Source organism: Lactuca saligna, chromosome 2 (genome assembly GCF_052625555.1).
Source record: "Lactuca saligna cultivar CGN05327 chromosome 2, ASM5262555v1, whole genome shotgun sequence".
Lineage (NCBI taxonomy): Eukaryota > Viridiplantae > Streptophyta > Magnoliopsida > Asterales > Asteraceae > Lactuca > Lactuca saligna.
In genome coordinates, this window is record NC_136418.1 from 6422088 (window position 1) to 6442556 (window position 20469).

Sequence of the window (20469 nt, forward strand, 5' to 3'; positions counted from 1 at the left end):
TGAGGAATCAGCAAGCTTCCATTCTCAACATTGAGAAACAGCTGGGCCAACTTGCACATCAAGTTAACGAAAGAAGACCGGGCCAACTTCCGAGCGACACCCAGCCCAATCCAAGAAATGAGAACGTGAGCGTAATAACCTCCAGCGGTGAAGAAGAATTGACAGAAACACTAAAAGTCTCCAAGAAGAAGGCAGAAAAGGAAGAAAAACCAGAACCAGAAAAACTCGATCAGACTCGCCGAGTCACCATAATGGACTCGACGAGTCTAGTCGGGAATGAAGATATTGCCAGTTTTCTGAAGCCATACAATCCTCCTTTGCCATATCCAACCAGAGCCATGCCTTCAGAAACAGTTCAAGCCTATAGAACCTTCATGGAGCATGTTAAAGCTTTACAAGTCAATATGCCATTTGTGGACACAATGCTCCAAACTCCTAAATACTTTAACTTGCTTAAAGGCCTTTTTGCTGCTAGGAAAGATCTTGCTGAAGTCGCGGAGATATTGATGAGTGAGCTGCCTGAGAAGAAGGGTGATCCGGGTAACATAGTAATTCCGTGCCAATTTGGTAATGAAGTTTCTGCACGAGCATTGGCTGATTCAGGTGCAAGCATTAATTTGATGCCCTATTCATTCTTTAAGAAGCTGAATTTACCAGCACCAATGCCGGTAAATATGAGAATCCATTTGGCAAACAAAACAATAATTCATCCACAAGGCATTTGTGAAAATCTCCTTATCAAGGTGGACAAGTTTATTTTTCCAGTAGACTTCGTGGTGGTGGAAATGAAAGAAGACCCCGAAATACCAATTATTTTGGGAAGATCATTCTTGAACACCGCGTGTGCCCTAATTGACATATGTGAGTCTACATTGACATTAAGAGTGGGTGATGAGTCGGTGATGTTTAAAGCTAATCCAGAGGTCAAGCAAGAAGAAGAAAAGAGAGAAGATATCTCAATTATCCAATTGGATGATGAGGTATTACAAAAAGAGCTTGAAATTTTACTAAAAGAAAACCCAAGTAAGTTCACGCTACGCTCAGAAGAAGTTGAAGATGCTAACAAAGACTTAGAGGAGCTAGAAAAGCTACTGGAAGGAGCCACCTTGGAAAACACTCCAGGATTGATGGAACCCGATCAGACTCGCCGAGTCACCATAATGGACTCGACGAGTCCAGTCGATTTGGATAAAAACTTGACCAAAGCTGATTTGTTTGTTGATAGTTCTTCACATACCCTGGGTTCAGTTACTGTTATTGATTCTTTGGAAGAACAATCGGCAGAAGAAGTAAAAGGAATGGAGGTCCAACACGCCGATGTGGCATGCCTTGATACGATGCCATTTGGAGAAGAGTTGAGCACAAAAGAGGATGAAGACATAAATGGAAGCAGAGCGGAAGCTGATCACCAATTCACCACTAAACCTAGAGCACGAACCATTATGAAATCTGAAGTTATTAAATTTAAAGAGAAGGAGGTTCAAGAGTTGGTGAAAAAGCATGGGTTGAAAAAGAAGAAGAGGAAAAGAGAAGCCCAAACAGCTGAGGAAGATACTGAGAAAAGGAGAAGAGACGAATTAAAAAGGGCTTACAAGAAAAAGATTCACGCCTACAAGACCAAGTATAAACCACAAAAAGTGAGGCGTACATTCCCGATGCTTGAAGATGACAAAACGTAAATGGGAAGGAGTCTAGCTAATGACTCCTTAAAAAGAAGCGCTTGGCGGGAGGCAACCCGTCGTTAGAGTTTGCTTTCTTTTACTCTTTAGTTTTTTTTATTATTTGTTTTTGTTTCGTGTTACAATTTTAATCTTCCAAATCATCGGACTTGTCTGCTTAAGAGTGTGCCTAGCTTAAGGGTGGGGTGGAAAGATTTTGAATAAATAACAAAATTTTAAAAATCAGTAATGTTTTACAAGAGACTCGCCGAGTCTGACCCTGACTCGACGAGTATATATTGATTTCAGAACAACTTTAACTGCACGATTAGACTCGCCGAGTCTTCCCCTGACTCGACGAGTCGATTTTATTTACAGAAAAAAAAAATTCGAAATTACTTTTACATCTGGCAAATAGGGTTTTAACCCTAATAATTCAGTTTCCACACCACACTCGCCGGGTGCCTCTTTCTCCAACTCTCTCTCAAGCATTCAAGTTTTCTTTAACTTTTCTTCCAAATTCTCAAGGTTTAAACTCAAAAGGTAACAACGTTCTTCTTGATTTCTAGTAAGAATGTGATTATAAGGTCATCTATACCTGCAATTGCATGGAAAAAACCCGTTTTTGAAAAGTAATGAAAGTCTAGGGTTGCGATTTTTCATGATTATTGTTGTTTTGAACGTTTATTTTGGCCTTATTACTTAGTAGGAAGTCCCTGAACAAAACCCTTGAAAGAATTTACAGGTTTCATGGTCCAATTTTGTGAGACCCGTCGACCGACTCGTACAGGTTGCACGACTCGCCGAGTCGGGCATGGACTCGACGAGTCCAGACGATTTACAGAGACAGTTCAATTTTTTAATTATATTCTGTGTTTTTTGGGTTTTGTTTATATGTTTTGCAGAAATCATGTTTAGAAGAGGACAATCTTCAAGTGGTAGCCAAGGGGAGTTTCCATGGTTAAATTTCCCGCAAATTGAATCCGCTTCAACAATGAGGAAGTGGAAGAAGAAGCTCTCCGATATTAAAAAGAAGGAGGTGTATGTGCCGAACAGAATTGATTGGGAGTGGCTGCAAAGTGTGAGATATGAAGAAGAATTAACTCCTTACCTCTTAAAGGAGTTCCAACATGAAGGCGAGACAATGATATGTGATGGGTGGAGCCGGGTCTTCCGCATACAAGAGCCGGTATATTTAGAGCTTTGCTTGGAGTTTTTCTCCACGGTATCTTTTACCGGTGGAGTGGATGTATATCATCCGGCGAGCTTTACTTTTTGTCTTGGGGGCGAGTATCGTCAATGCTCGGTGGTGGACCTTGCCTGCCGACTAGGGATTTATGATCAACCTTTGGTGTCAACGAACCTCTTTCGGGCCTTTTTGGCAAACACTCACATGGTGTTCCCCGATGGAGTTACAAGCACGGGTTGGTGGAATACTATAGGAAATAAAGTTTACATCCCAAAGTCTGCACAAGAAGGGAGCATCCGATCCCCGACTCACCGCCTCATTCACCGCCTTATTTCCTCCACCATCAACCAAAGGAAAGACGATGACAAGGTCTCCAACCTTGACGTTTTCTACCTATGGAGCATAATCACACCCGGCGTCTTTTGCAACATCCCGTGGTGCATTGCTTCATACCTCTCGGCGGGTGCGGTCAAAGATCGCAAAACATCTCATATCAATGGAGGAATGTTTGTCACTCGATTGGCTAATTCATTCGGGTTGATGAACCGTGGTGCCTGGAACTTCATGACATTGATCCCGACACCCCAGTTTAATCCCATTCTTTTCCGAAGAGCACGGATCATTGAAGACTATGGTGGTGGCCATTATGCCATCCCAAATGATGACCCCGTTGTTGGTCCCGAAGCACCGGGAAGGAGGGTGAGATCGAGAAAAGAACGGGATGTGGAGGATGAGCCGCCAGTGATTCCGGTCGAGACTGAAGACGTACCAATGGATTGGTACAATGTAGAGATGAGGCGGATGCAGGATCAATTGGCGAGGGGGCTGAACTTTAGCAACCAATCCCACATACGACTTTTTGACCACTTCAATATTCCACATATTGATGGTGGGAATTACCCATTCATTCCATCTTGGGATGATAGGATTGGTGCACGACGAAGCGGAGCCGGGGGAAGTGGAGCCAACAATGAAGATGAGGAGGATGAAGATTGATTTTTATGTTTTTGTGTTTTTAATCAAACAATTTCAATTTTTATTTTGTTTTTTGTTTTTGGTGTGTATGCTTTGAGATATTATTATGTTTAATGGTTGTTTGCTTTAGTTATTGTTCAGGATTGAATTATGATTACTTGCTTAGGATGGTATAGAGATATAAAGCATGGATGTTTTTGCGAGTGAGAGCGAGTCAAGGAAGCGGGTTTTTAACGTCAAAGTGTCAAGTCCGGTCCTAGGGGTATGAGCGATTGAGTCCGCATGTGAGGAAGGGTTAAAGAAGTTTTTAGAGGCTAAAACAGTTGCCACATACCAAGATTTTTCGTTCAGTGGCCTACTCGCCGAGTGCACTAAGATGACTCGACGAGTCGCCTTGTATTTCCATAAATTCTGAGAAGGCGCGCTGCTACTCGACGAGTCCATCATAAGACTCGACGAGTCGTTCATTTTATATGCCGAGCGACTGCTGATTTGATGCTAATACTTATACCACTTGCTTCCTTCTAATTCCATAACCATTCTTGAAGATCTTACGTCGATTTTCGCATATTTAGAGCGACCCATACGAGACATGGATGGGATGTTTCCATGTTTAAAGTTTATTGAAGTTGGAGCTTAAATGAGAGTGATCAACCTATCCACTGCTATCCCAAGGGAGTTTGTTCCAATTCCCTCTTTATTTTTCTGTTTTTATGCATAATATGCAATGAGGGCATTGCATCACATAAGTGTGGGGTAGGGGGTTGGTTACATAATAGTCAATTTTTAAAAAAATTTGCAAGGATTATTTAGGATATTAATTTAGAAAATTTTGGTAAAAAATTAGGAGTCCATATTAGAATTGTGTTAATAATTGCATGAAAACCCAAATGTTTAATTGAGCCTATATACGTTCTAGTGCATTTGTGGCTTCCTTATTTCAGTGAAATCATGAGACAAAAACACGACCTTGCTCAGCCTGAGGGATGCAATATGTTTAGCAGCCTAAACCTGAAATGTATCCAGGAAAATTTTTATCATTAGCCAATAAAGGTTGAGATTGAGCGCCCCTGCTTAAGCATGTAGGGATTTGAGTGAAAAAAGTGAGGTATACATGTAAAAAAAAAAAAAAGAGAATTACAAGAAAAATTGTAAGAATTTTGGAGCAAATGAAGTGAAGATTTGAAGATCAAAATTCCAAGAAATCCAAAAAGTTGAAGATACCAAAAATCAAACAACAAAGGTGGTGAATTCAAAGATATCAAAGATCAAATTATCAAGCAAGTGAAGAATTCAAAGAATTCCATAGTGGTATCGAAAAGTTGTAATTCTAGATTATGTATGCTTGGGTTGCTCAATTAAAAATACCTTGAGGGTAAAGAGGTTTTCTGAGGATGGATTCGGAGGGTTGCATAAAATGAGCATAGTTCGGGGTGAGTGGGCGAATGTTTATGAGGATTGTGAGTATTTGGAGTATGGGGGGTTATTAGGAAAATTTTAGACACAAATGCATGCGTTGCGGTCTTGGCATAATGGCTGGGTTGGATTGGAGTTATTATTTATGATTCTAATGTGTTAAAATTCAGTTTTGCTTGAGGGCAAGCAAAAGACAAGTGTGAGGTATTTTGATATGTGCATATTTAGTGTGTATTAAGTGTAGTTTATTTATTCATATATTAGCTAAATTGTTGCATATTATGGACAAAAGGTACTTAAAAGTGTTAAATTATGTTTTTCAGTCCAAAGATGAAGCTCGGAAGCGAAAGGAAGCAGGAGAAGCGGTTAGGAGCTCTGTAACGACCCAAAATTTAAGACCAAAAATTTCTTTAATAAATCATTACTTAAAGTAACATCATCATTCCAAAACATAATATGAGTATAAGTTTTCAAAACATATGTTTGTTATCAGAGTAAAAATTCCCAGGCTGTCTAATCTATGGTGTGTGCCATGCGATCACCCCGAGCTCTTTCCTCCGCTACCGGAAGTACCTGAAACCAAAACTGAAAACCGTAAGCACGAAGCTTAGTGAGTTCCCCACCCTACCACATACCATGCATAACCACATACTACACATACTGGGCCACGCCCCCTATCTTGGGCCTCGCCCCCTACCTTGGGCCTCGCCCGCTACAACATCCCCGCCTGGCTTCAAGCCCCGCTCGGATACAGATCTGTTTTACTTAGGCCTCGCCTGTCACAGGGCCTCGCCCGTCAACAAATAATAACACATAAACATTTCATAACACATAACTAACACATGCAACTGGTTCTGTCCTAAGGCATCGCCTTTCCTGGGCCTCGCCCATGTCCTGCTGCTGAGGAGTCATGGAACCCCATCCATGCTCCTAATGGTAGTGAGGTACGGGCCTAGCCCACTCTCACTCCTGTTCTAATTCGGGCCTCGCCCCTAATCTGCTACTAGTGAGATATGGAACCCCATCCACACTCTGCTATTGGTGAGATACGGGACCTCGCCCACACTCACCTCCCTACCAGGTACATACATGTATCACACAGACAACAAGTATAAACTATCATATATAAACAATTCCTTGGGCGCCCGCCCGCTATTACTGGACCTCGTACTGCAAACAATGCTAGCATACTATGCCTAGGGCTAACCCCCAGGTCTTCTACTCATAACTACATGGGCCGGCATTGTGGCCTTAGACCCATTCACACAAAGGGAAACTCACCTGAACTGGCTGAACTTGCTGATGATCTCACTAGCTGCTTCCCGACAACTCACGGAACTCCTGCTCCCCTTGCTCCCCGAACTACCAATATCAATGTAACACTGAGTCTAACTGACCCCCGAAAGACAACCAAGTCCACCCTGGTCCAAAGTCAAAGTCCTGGTCAAAGTCAACCTTCCAGGTCAACCCTACTCGCCGAGTCACCCTACTGACTCGTCGAGTTCATAATATTCAGATTCCTTCCATTCCTGACTCGACTCGCCGAGTCAGTCCATGACTCGCCGAGTCTACCGATTTCTGAGTCCAGACCTGTCCAACTCACTGAGTCTCCACCCGACTCACTGATTCGAGTCACAACTCGAAGGGTTTGGGGGGGGGGGGGGTTTCGCGACCTGACTCGCCGAGTCCAAGAACAGACGCGCCGAGTCCAAGGCAATCTTCATACGACTCGACGAGTTGTTCATCCCACTCGTCGAGTTTCTCCAAAACTTCATGCTACTCGCCGAGTCCACTCAAAGGACTCGTCGAGTCCCTTCAGATCTCCTTACATGCAGAGGATTTTTGAGTCATGCATGGACTCCAAACTATAGATCCACCCTTCCCAAGCCTATTCCACACGTAAAGTTGCAAACTTTACGTGTAGAGAAGGAGATCTAGGCAAGATACGCCATTAACTAGGGTGTAAGGCCAAGGGACTTCAAAATCGACTCAATGGCTGATACTTTATGCTTCTCCAGGCCCTAAAACACTTGAATCTGAAGTAGCAACTCCAGATCCGGCTTCTAACCCAAAATAATAACATTATGGCAAAAGAGCCCCAACAACCACACATAGATCTAGGTGCAAAAAGGGTCCAGGAACTAGTTTATTACCTCCAAGTGCTCAGAATGAACTCACAATCCCAGATCTATAGCTCCTTCTTGCTCCTCCAAGTTCCTTCTTCCTTTTCCAAGCTTTAATGCACCTTCCAAGGCTCAACTAGGAGATATGACGGCTAGGGTTTGATATCCAGGGCTAAAGAGGCAGTAAGGAACCCTAGGAAGGAGATTAAGACATTTATATAGGCCCCAAGTCCCGAATTTAGGGTTTTCCATGCACAGACCAGACTCGCCGAGTCACCTTGACCGACTCGCCGAGTCGGTCGCTTACACCTCGACCCGGATCCCGCTCGGACTCGCCGAGTCCCTCCTTGGACTCGCCGAGTCGGCCCTTAAATTAGGGCTTTTCTTTCCCTTCTTGGCCTTTGAAACTTTGGGTGTTACAAGCTCAAGAGTGGAATGAAGGAAGAAAACACCCATAAAAAGGCTTCTACTCGTCGACTTGACCCTTCACTCGACGATTTCGGTCGCGGAATCAGAAGGATAATCATTCAGAAGCCAAGATAGTTATCGGATTACGAAGAATGTGAGAGGGACTCGACGAGTCACCATATGACTCGACGAGTCGGGACGCATATATAAAGATAACTCCATAAATCGAGAAGGGAGAATTCTGGGAAGTTTTAGAAGAGCTTAGCTACGAATAAGAAGCCAGAAGAACCCTAGAAGTCGACCAAGGAAGCTAGAATCCAATCCCGGAAGTAATTAAGGCATAATTTCACCATTCTACTTAATTCTTTTGTTTTGTCAACATGATTAAGCAACTTGAACTTATTTGTTTGCTGTTATTTACCTTAGTTATGAACTAAATTCTTTAGACTTCTGTTTGGGAATACAAAGTTGACAATATGGTTTGATTGATTGGTAGGATTAATTCCAAGTTGGTGATTAATTGTTATTTTAGCTTGCTAAAGAACCTTGTGTATGAATGATAATTAATTTTCTGTTAATAGGAAGATAATTGATTAGCATGAACATCTATTGATTATCAACCTCATATGATATGTGACTACTATACCATATGTCTAGAATTAATGAACATGAAACTAGGATTAATAAGGAAATTGAGTAAATTCATGTGCAAGCTTGTAAGATGACCATCAAACAAGAGGTTAATTAAGAATAATAAATTAATTAGCTATTGCAAGTCTAACTTAACCCGAATAATTAATCTAGTAAATACAATTAAATTAAGCAATTGGCCACTGTTTGTATTAGTTTATTTGCTAAGGATTAGGGTAGTGAACACAAACCTAATCACTTGAATCGGTAACCAACGAAAGAATTAATCCATTGCACTATTACCCTAAAATCAACCATAAAGTTAACCGAGTTGAACTAAACAGAAGTTTCTTTCCCATTATTGAATCTAGTTAATTTGTTCTTTTCTAGTCTTGCATTAGTTTTAGTTAGTAAGTTTCTAGTCTTGTAAAACTAGAGAAAAAACCCTTATTTGCTTAATCAACTTAGATAGAATTAGTTTTTAATTTAATTTGCCGTTCCCTGTGTTCGATACCCTGCTTATTTAGCTATACCACAATTGATAGGTTCACTGCCTTTTGTGTGTTATTTGATAATTAAAGTAGGATTAAAACTAAGTGAGTTTTACACACATCACAGCCCGAATCCTCGATTTGAGATCGAGTGATTTTTAGCCGAAACAATCTAAATGAGAATCGAAGATCTCATCGATAGTAGTGAAATGATAAAAAGATAGGCGAAAACGGACGTCAGATGAAGAAGTTATGAATTTATAACGGAGTTTTCCTGTCCCAGCCTACTAAAAATAATATAAATGTAATATATTTATAATATATTAAAAATAAATCAAAATTAGCCAACGGAATCTAAACGAGAGTTGTAGAGCATATTCTCACCTACGTTATGAATTTTTGAACGTCGAAAATGAAGTTCGTATGCAAAAGTTATGAATTTTTGAAGTTCGGGGCGCGAAACCCCAAAACTGTCAGCCACCACGACGTGGTAAAAGTGCCACGACGTGGCAGGAGCTTTGGAGTCTATCAGACCCACTTGCAATGACGCATGCAGTGACGACCCAGCCACCACGACGTGGTAAACCGTACCACGACGTGGCAAAGGCAAATTTTGCCCTATAAATAGATTTGAAGGGCCAGCCGAGTTTGGTTGCTCAAATTCTCTCGTCTCACTCATATTACCTCGATTTACGTGCAAAGAAGTACTCCCCGAAGCCCTGGCATCATCCAGAGACCCGAAGCAAGTCCCGAAGCTCGAAGATCCCACGAAGAAAAGAGTTTCTGAGCCGAAGCTCTGCCCGCAAGAAGCCCGGTGAGTGAAGTGAACCCAGTTTCACCGAAGAATACTACTTCTACAAGCCGTAGCGTTGTCTGGTCATCTTCTGATCAAGTGAGTGTATAGTCCCTTTCATAAACACGGGTATAATACAAGTATTGTTTGAATATATTAAGTATATGATTGGGTGAGTGTGTAGTTACTTTCTTCTAATACATAAATATGAAGTATTTACTATGAAATACGTGTTATGTGTTTATATATTGGTGTTGATTTGAAGGGTGTACATAAGCTCTTTCAAATGCACGATTTTATACAAGTATCGATTTAACGTACTAAGTATATGTGTTATGTGAGTGTATCGATGCTATCTTCTAATCTCATAGATATGATTTATTCTCTATGAAATACGTGTTATGTTTATGTGCCTCATCTTTTATCTAGAATGTGTTCTGAATGAACATACTATACAGGTTTTAACCTATGTATAAAAATGTATATTTTATCTACTAAAATGTTGGGTAGAACATGGGTATATAGTTGTCTTGTGATAAAAAGATGAGAGGCATCGATGCTTTTGATTTAGTCATCTAGCGGAGTTTAGATGATGACCACAGACTTTTCTAGACAGTCTTGTGGAACGCTAGCAGGCTCGCCACCTGTAGGTGTTAATGAACTTGGGTGTTCATTCACTCTACTCCATCCCCCTCATGGTTGCCTTATTTGACTTATATTACTGAGGAACCCCCGAAGCATGTGTTGTCGCCCCGATGAATATTCTTAGACTAGGTTCCTTATGTTAGTTGTCTTAGGGACGTAAAGTGAGAATAACGGGAATGGGTAATTGGGTTATTGTTGGTTGGTGGAATTAAATATAATTATTTATTGTGGGTTGAAAACCCTATATGCTCACCAGGCTCCCAAGCCTGACCCACTCAGTTTTCTTTGTATTACAGGTAGTGGCGCCAGAGCATAAGTTGGATGACTTGTCAAGTTATTTTTGGATTATAGACCTGTTGTTATATATAACTGTTGTAAGGTCTGTATTGTAATGTTTATGTTTTTGGTCTGTTTATCGGAATATGACATCCCGAATTTTGTTATACAATGAAAATACATTTATTTATGAAATGCTTTGGTAAATCTTATTTTATCATATTTCGTTTTGGGAACAAATTCCGCAACTCTTTTAATCAAAGGATTACTCTGAAATTATTTTAAAATTATAAATTAAACCGGTCTTTTATGGCCGTGATTTTGGGGATGTCACACTATTAATCATAAATAGTCAAGCATAACAAAAAGACAAATTTAAGCAAAACAAAAATGAGTAATTTTGTTCAAAGTAAAAGATATTTGTATAATGATCAATTAATGGTTAATTAGTTAAAAGTTAAATAGATGTACGAGTTTCAAATAATGCAGTCTTCAAATGATTATGAGGTGAGATAAAGACAAAATTGCAAAAATGGTCAATGTAGTTGGCAATTTTATGTGATTTTTGTATAAAACGAAATGTTGGCCTCCAAAATTGAATCTGTATAAAACAAAAAGCACTGTCCGCCACCAACCACCTCAATCTCCTCTGCCCTCACCCCACATCTTTCCTTGCTTAACCCGATGAAACTTGACCACCAGCCACCACACCATCGTTCTTCATCTTTTTGCTAAAATATCATACCAGGCGCCTCTTTCTCATATCCGAAATCTAGATCTCATCGGAGCTATCCCTCTTTCATCCCATCACCATCTAAGAAAGAGCTATAATAGCTCTGGCGTTTGTGACCACCATTAAACCAGAAAACCACCATACCCTTCTTATACCCTCATCAATTAGCTTCTTAGAGAGATTGATTGGAGAGATCAGCAGATGTTTACAGAGACCGGACCTTCATGATTTTTGGATCTCTGAGTTATACATATGAAGAAACACAGAGAAGGTGAGTGAAGCTCGCATCTGCAATTGGGGATTTCTCTGACTGTCTACAGTCAGTCGAATCTAAAAATCGAAAAGAAGAAATAATACAAGATTACATGAACATCAAAATTTTAGAAGAAGACCTAAAAAATCCGAGATCCTTGTTACCGAAATACAAGATCGAATTCAAAGTGGGAGGGTTACCGTATTTTTCTCCATCTTTTTTAAAATTTAAATTGCAACCTGTTTTGTGTGTGATTATCGCCAATACCCCTAAATTTTGTAAGATTTTACACTGTTTCACCATCTCTTTTACACTTCGATTTGAAACATGGGTCAGCCATGATGGTTTGATTGTGTGAAGATAATGGAGATGTTGTGCTCGTGATAGTGATTGTGATTGTGATTGTGGATGGTGAAGCTAATGAATAAGGTTGTGTAGATAGAGATGAAACCCACATACAAAATAAGAATCTTTAAACTGTTTCGAATATTATGATAGCGTATTAAGGAGGCTCGAAGGTGGCTGAATGACGACGTAGGATGTTGAGGCAATGTGTAAAAGTTGATCCAGCAATGGTGTGTATATGATGAAGTGCATGGTTTTTTCTTTTTGTTTTCAATCGTAGAGAGAGAGAGAATTTTAAATAATAAGAATTCAATTAAAAGAATAGAAAAAAAAAAAAAACTATTTTACGGGTATATTTGTCCTTTTAGTTGGGTATGGACCAAATACACACAAAAATAATAACTATAAGGACCTAAACTGTACAACGTATCGGAAATTGGACAGTGGTGCACCAACATTTCATTTTGGACCAAAACACATAAAATTGTCAACCATAGTAACCTTTTTTGCAATTTTGTCTGAGATAAATCAACTAAATTATAGTAGATAGATAAAGGGAAATCAACAGAAAAATCCCAAAGTTTTAGAAAAAATTTCAAAAAAGTCCTAAATTATTATTTTTTTTAAACATTTTGAGAAAATCATATAATCTGTCATTTGTCATTTGCTGTTCAAATATATATATATATAAGATTTTTTCGTTAATTTTGGCAAAATATTAAATAAGCGAAACTGTTTTATTAAAAAAAACTTTTAAGACTTTATTAAAACTTTTACCAAAAATTTGAGACTTTTTTGCAGGTTTCCTGATAGATAAATTATAAATTGATATAAATATAGACTAGGTCATTCAAATTATGTTGCGCTTCTAACAAAACAAAACGACTAGAAAAAAACTAAGGACGCCGGCAATATTTGTCAAAACTCAAAAATCACCCGCAATATATATTTTTGTAACACGCATGCAAATAAACCGTATGATTACAAATATTACAATATTATTATAGCAATATTTAACATAAGAACTAGGGGTGAGCATAATAACCGAAAAACAGAACCAAAACTATGTTAATCGATATAACCGAATCATTTCCAAAACTGATGGTTCGATTTCTATTTTTTGATAACCGATAATTAACGGTTCGGTTATTGTTTTAAAGGTTAATCGAACCATTATTAACCGAACCACTAACTTTATATTTACCTATATAAAAATTATAGATTATATATAAAATAATATACTCCAACTTATCCAAAAGCAATTAAAACTTCAAAAAATAATCCATTAATCATCTTATCAAGAGAAGAACGAGCAGTCAAACCATTGGAGGTTAATGACACCGATATACAAAATCATTTAATCATGCATTGTGTTTAAACAATTGATGAATTCGGTAATTCCAAATAGACTAATTCTATAATTCATAAATTTTATTCGCAATCAGTTCAATGATCACTTTTTATATCATTTTTGAAGATCATGGTTAGCATTACTAACAACGAACCAAAACCATAATCGAAAAAACCATTACCATAACCAATATTAACCATACACAATGAATACCAAAATGCATTAACCAATAGTAATGGTTATGGATCGTTTTTTTCCAATAACCGAACCAAACCACTTCATACACACCTTAACAAAAACTATACATAAAAGTTCAACACAAAATTTATAAAGAGAAATTTCGGATCAACCGAATTGATGCAAAATATCAGCCGTTTTGATATGTTGTCCATCGACCCGTTTTAATCAACTACAAGAATGTACAAGTGATGGCAACCTTGAAAATAAATACCTACTATGGATTTAATTTGTACAAACCAAAACAGTCATATAATACAAACTTTATATTCAAACTACCAAACTTTAATACCACCACCATAACTATAACTTTGACCAAGATTTTCTTGACTTCAACTACCTGCCCTTGGTTGACTATTCGCATTGTACAACCCCATCAATGCATCCCGATGACCACCCGCAACATTTAAGCCAAACCCTTCACTAGTTTGGCTAGAAAACCTTGTCTTGACCCATGGAGCACGCTGTATAGTACAACTCTTTAATGCACACACGTACAACCCCCCGATACACATCAACCCAAATCCTTCATGGGTCTTACCCAAAAAACCGTATCGACCCATCAAACACAGCCCATTAGAGATGAACTTGTTGGATTTGGGTCGGGTCTTTATAAAATCACGGTGCTACCAAAACTGCCCCCCACATGTTGAGCCTCAGAAAGCGCAAGTTTGATCGTCCCTGTTTTACACGATCTATAAACATCAACACACTCCTCTAAATCCGCATCACAAGTCAAAAGAACCCATTCAGAATCATCGTCAAAATACTTCAAATGAAACCCGTTTATATCGCCTATACAAAACCTCTTCGCGATTTCTTCAAGTAGTTGATTGTATCCCCAATCTTTTTGCAATCGAAAACGAATCTTTTCTTCCCCAAAAGTAACTTTAACCCTCGACACATTCTCGTCTCGAGAACTCCCACTTTTGGGGGGACGATTTTGAGTCATCGGGACTTCAGTGAGTAACTTATGACTATGTGACCTTTGAAGCACCTTTGGTTCTTGTTCTTGATCTTGATCTTGATCATGATCTTGATTATAAACGGACACATGAAGCTCTGCATCGCTGCGGGCCCGTTTCAAAATGGGTTCGTCATTGGTCGGGTGGGTCCCGCTGGAAGATGATTGGCCAGAACTTGAAGTTTGGCTGCATGATGGGGAGAGTGATGATTTGGTGATAGTAGCCTCGATGGGCTTTGGTGAAAATGGGCCTGTTTTTGGGTCTGAAGAAGCGAGGTTTGGGAAGTTTGAGTAAAAAGACTCGATTTGGAAGGAGCCTGAGGCTCCATGGACTGAATCCATGACAAGTTGGATCTTTTGTAAGGAATGACCGACTTTTTTAATCTTGCGAGATGGCCATCTTTGGATCCCGTGTTGTCGACAAATTCGTTTCAAAGTTGTTGGACAGACTGCAAAAAATAAATAAATAAAATCATGGTTTGGTTATTTTGTTTGTAAAGAAATCGAAAATAGAAACTGAACTGAATTGTATCTTGATATGACGTTTTTATAATGTATATAGATTTGTTGCATGGTTAATAATTCGGTTAGATGTATATAATAGGAATGTACTTTCTTTAAATTATTTATTATAGCATTGTACTTTTAATTATTTTTTTATCAAGACATTGTACTTTGAAAAACATAGTGAATTATAATAATGCCTTCTAAATACACTAATTTTCATTCCAAGATGAGAAAAAAAAATTGGTAGTTTAATGTCATAATAGGATAGATTTTTTTTAAGAACAATGGCTTATGAAGTAAAAAATAATAAACAAAGATATGTAAGTAAATTGTTGTTTCTTGTTAACCCTCAATTATTTAAGGTTTCTTCAGTTTCCATTGAACTCCAAAATACAACAAAAATCTTCATCCTTTGGAAGATTTTCACTTCAACAATTCAATGTTTTGTGCCTGCTATTTTTATTGCTTTAAGCATTGCAAAAAAACAAAAATACTAAAAAAAACAACATAAAGAAAACCAATCTGGCCCCAAAGACTAAATCGAAAAATCGATTTTTGAGATAGAAATCAAATCTTTATTGTTTCGACAAGAAAACCATTGTTTTTGGTGTTGGTAATAAAAAAAACAAAAAAGTGAAATGTATTCGATTTGCTATTTTTATTGCTTTATTCAACCAATAAACAAGAAAAAGATATTGAAACCTAAAAAATAACTTTTTTTCTGGTTAGACACCAAGTTTTTTGGTTCGGTTTTGGCTTTTAGGCAAAAACCCAACCAAACATAACTATCTTAAATGTTGAAAACCTATCAACAACATAAAATAAGTTAAGGAGCACTTACCTCCGAGGTTCTTAGCTGCATCTTTCAAGCTACCTGCAAAATACTGTCTAAGCATTTCCGAAGTAATCGTTTTCTCCGTCTTAGCACCACCCCGCCGTCTCTCCATCCGTTTATTCCCATCATTGACGAAACTACCCTCACCGGAACCACCATCACCCCCTTGTTTCCTACTCACCTCCCCACTTTTCTCCAAAATCTCTTCCACTTTCACCGCCCGTCCACCCGCAACCACCGCCGCACCACCTTCCTCCGCTAACTCCTTATCCGTAACCACCCGTAAACTCCGGCAAACATTTTGTATAATAACCGACAACGAATTAAGCAACCCCTTTTGCTCCTCTTCATCTTTACAATCAACCGGTAAAAAAAACTCCAAAACATAATCAATATCACCCGTGAAAGTGCTTCTAAGCCTTATTGCAACAACCCCACATAAGTCAAACATCCGTGCATGATGCGAGAGTGGATACTCGGTTTTTGTCAATGAGGTCACGTCTGAGAAATAACACGGTTGATTGGTGGTGAAAGCGCGGCCCACCACCCCTTGGCCTTTTAACAAGTGGTGGTCCGAACACGCTTCTTGGAAATCTTTGAAACGCGGTTCGTGGACATAGCATGCGGGGTCCACGGTGGATATACAATGGATTAAGTTGGTGTCTGAGTGGCGACAACCGTCTTTGCCTTGTTGGATGCACCGGACCCACGTTTGAGCCAAGGGTAAGTTGTGGGTTTTGCATGCGGTTTTGAGGATCTCGATGATTTCGGGTAAAGCGGCTTCGTTTAAACCGTCGGTTACCTGGGAAAATATGTTTATCAAACGGTTAATATATAGCAAAGTAATTTTATTTATTTTTCCTATGAGTAGTATGTGAATAGGTAAATCAGGTACACAACAGTCTGCTAGGTAGGCCCAGAAGGAGCCCAATCCACATTGGAATTGGAACTCCCATACTGCGGCTGCTGAGACTTGAACCCGTGACCTAATTTGTAAGTATCTCACCAGAGTATTACCTTGAAGTTCTTGGAGTTGGAAGACTCGGAGCTCCGGAGATCAACGGCCTATAAAAAAACAAAAACTTCAAAAGATTAAGTTGTTTCTTGGTAAGATTTTGTAATAGAGATAAGAACATGAAAAGTAAACCGATTCATTGGTATAACCATGCAAAGTTGCGTTCATTTTGGATGTAACTATGCATTAAAGGGTTAAATGCAATAGATAACAACATACTTCTATTTATTTTCTTATTATAACGTTCAACATTTGTTTCTTCCTATTAAAACATTGTGTTTTAGAAAATTTACCCGACTATAGTAGTGTCATCAAAATATAGAACAATTTCCACTTCTATAACCGAGTAGGTTTTTCAAATACAATGTCCTTGTAAGAAAAATGAAAGTGGAATGCTATGATTGGATAGATTTTTCATAGTACAATGTCTTAAAAAAAGATTGAAAGTACAATGTTTTAATAGAAAAACACGAAAGTTATATGCTATAATAAACAAACAAACAAAAGTACATAGCTATTTCTGCATTTAACCCTTTGTTAAATGTTTTCAAAGTAATGACCATAAAACTCTTGATAATGTAATTATAACCAAAAAATAAAACAAAAACCTACCAAGAGAGCTTTACAAACACCTTCAATCTCGGGATTATAACTACTCTTTTGAGTAGTCATAACAACTTCAATAACACCAAGACAACTTTGACTATCCCTATCAAAAACAGGAACTGCAACACTCCCTTTAACATCAAACTCTTGAGCATGACCAACTCTCGGATACTCCTCCGTTTTAAAAAACCGAACATCCGGTGTCCATTCCGGAACTTTTCCCATAAATACCCTTCCAGGTAACCCTACAATCTCCTTCGAATTGCCCTCAGCCGGAAAATGATACCCTTCGGATATATTTCTATAATAGGAAAGTTGAGGGCAATTTGTGTCAAGTGAAGAAAGTTGAGAGCTTGTACTTAAAACCTTCTTTCCTTCTCGATTTTCTGGTAGCCATATTTGAATAAGCATGTTTCTATGAATAGTGGAATGTCTTATATTCTCGATTGCATAAATCAATCTTTCTTTCACGGTTAATGATTGGCCAATTCCTGGTGGGATCCACCATCTTTGGCTTTCAATTTGAAGGTTTTCAGATTGGTTGTGAAATCCTAATGAATTACTTACGAGGGTTTTTGATTGAATCACATCTTCTGGAAGATTCTTGAGAAGTGGTGATCTTTCTTGATGTTCTTGAATGTCTTCAAAAGTTGGCCATAGAAATGGAGTGTCGAAAAGGGAATTGTTGTTGTTGTTGTTGAACTCGGATCCTTCTGTTGCTTGTAGCCAACAACCATCTAATAAAAGTTCATCCATGTAATCGTAATCCATTAAGGATTCGGATGGATTCCCAAACATGTTATTAGGAGAAAAAACGCTGTCATCCATTGCTATAATTTTGTACTTAAAATCTCACGGATTTTATTTAAAGATCCTAACTTTATTGTTCATATCGCTATGTGTGTGTCAAAGCTGTTGAAAAAGAAAGAAAATAAACATTAATTGATGAGAAACGAACAAAATATATCTAAAAATGCGAGCTTTTTAGTGCATATCTCAAGAAATTTGGGGGGAAAGAAAGAACAACATTACTCCACAAAAACTGGATGAATTAGTGTTGGAAGAATCATACTTGAACACCAAAAAAGCCACGTTAAGAGGAGACACGGTGTCATGGATATATCTATAATCATGTACTCAAAATCCCAAAAATTTTGTCTAAAAATTTGACTTTTTGAATTCATGTTTCAATCAGAATCTGTCAAAATTGGGGAAGAAGGACATTTTGAGGAAACACAAATGAATTTAATACTAAAAAGTTCAACGCCACATCCAAACATGTTATGAGCTGTAATTTGTACTCAAATCCCATGATTTTATCTAAAAATAAGAACTTTATTGTTCAAATCTCGAGCAAAACATATTAAAATTGGGGGAAATAAAAGAAGACGAACATCAATCAATGAAAGAAAAGAAATTAAACATCAACACTAGAAAACCCATACGAAATCCCACAAACGTTTTCCAAAGTTGGAGCTTTTTTTCTTCATATTTCAAGCCAAATCTGTCGAAACTTGCAAAAAGAAAGCACCAAATTCATTACGAAAACACATGAAATTCAACTCTGAAAAAGCGATAGCCTATATGCGTGGAAAATCAAAAGATTCTATCAACATGACTACTAACGATATCAATCATATTCAAAGTACCTAAAAAGTCAGCTACAGAAACAAAAAGAAAAAAAAATCAATGAATGAACAGACCCCAGTTCAGAATACCTACTTTCAAGGAGACTTAAGATTCGAAATGGAAGTTAAAACTAGAAAACAAACAAAAAGCATTAAATTTATTATTTCTTACAGATTTTCAAAGATTGTACTTACAACCACTTGCAAACTCTACCATCACTAGACGGAAAATTAACAAAAAAGAGAAAAAAAAAACATAGAAGGATGAATAGAATAGGGAACAGTTCTTGAGATTAGATTCTTGAATATTCCTAATAAGGGTTTACCACATTTTTATCTGGGCAAAGAGTAAATCCCGAAAATACCCATAAAAAGTTATAGAGAAACACAAGAAATTTTGTGGGATGTTTCAGATGCAGAAGCACATATAACGCAACCCAAAAACACTGTTGGATTTGCTAATCGTTTGCTCTGAATCAAAAGGAAACGCATAGAAATATCTGAACTTTCACCTTGTAATAATCATCTCTTTTGGTTCTTTAAACCTTTTGAGACTCCTTGAAAGCCTGTTTCTTTTGTTGTTTCTTCAAGATTCTTCTTACAATCTCAGAAACCCCACCATGAAACTCATAGGGAATCCCGCGGCTAGTCAACCTTGCTCTAGAGAGAGAAAGAGAGAAGATCCTTTTGGGTCGAAAGATATAGAAAGAAAGATTCAATTGTAAGATGAATTGAGATGACGAAACAAGAAATATTATATCCGAAGCTAAAATGGGTGATGTAAGATCCAAATCAATAAAAAAAATGGGTTTTTCTTCTTGTTTTTGGACATTTCTTTAAAAGTGGGCGAGAAAATAAAGAATTGAATGTTGGTGTGTGTGTGGGTAAGCAATTGGCAAATTTAAAAAGACAAAATAAATAAATAAATAAAAAAGATTTAGTCACACTAAATCTATTTGAGGCTCTATGTTTTAGTTTTTATAGTTTGACCACTATATTATTCAAAGTTTTACTTTGTTCAATCAAGAATTTGTATATAGCGTAGGGAAATCGAGTAAAGTGCATTTTAACGAAAATAATAACTTATATAGTTTTTGGCAAAATAATCATGCATTTTGTAATAGATATTCTGGAGGAGTCAAAATTGGGTTGAGCTCGGTTCTATATAGATGGGCCCATAGGTGATACCGGAATGCTATTCCGGAAAAACTGATATTCTTAGAACCTAAATTTTAAAGATTTTGTGTTTTCTAACATGGATTCAACAAACCATATTAGATTTTTAGATTAATATGATTACATATATATATATATATATATATATATATATATATATATATATATATATATATATATATATATAGGAATGTTGTAATTTAATGTGGAATGTA

The 20469-nt window shown here is 37.8% G+C and overlaps 1 protein-coding gene across 2 annotated transcripts; it reads right to left on the reverse strand.

Annotated features, from left to right (window-relative positions):
* Positions 1 to 13478: 13478 nt before the first annotated feature.
* LOC145030618 (protein NLP5-like) lies at positions 13479 to 19940 on the reverse strand. Of its 2 annotated transcripts, none has more exons than XM_078978994.1 (5): positions 19591 to 19940; positions 17457 to 18362; positions 16847 to 16894; positions 15836 to 16631; positions 13479 to 14936 (listed from the first exon to the last, which is right to left on the reverse strand). In XM_078978994.1, the coding sequence occupies exons 2-5, from the start codon at positions 18276 to 18278 to the stop codon at positions 14134 to 14136; spliced, it is 2469 nt and encodes an 822-aa protein (XP_078835120.1). In that variant the 5' UTR covers positions 18279 to 18362; positions 19591 to 19940; the 3' UTR covers positions 13479 to 14133. The 2 variants fall into 2 exon arrangements, with proteins under 2 accessions (XP_078835120.1, XP_078835121.1); XM_078978995.1 differs by lacking the exon at positions 19591 to 19940 and adding an exon at positions 18896 to 19584.
* Between the last annotated feature and the right edge of the window lie 529 nt (positions 19941 to 20469).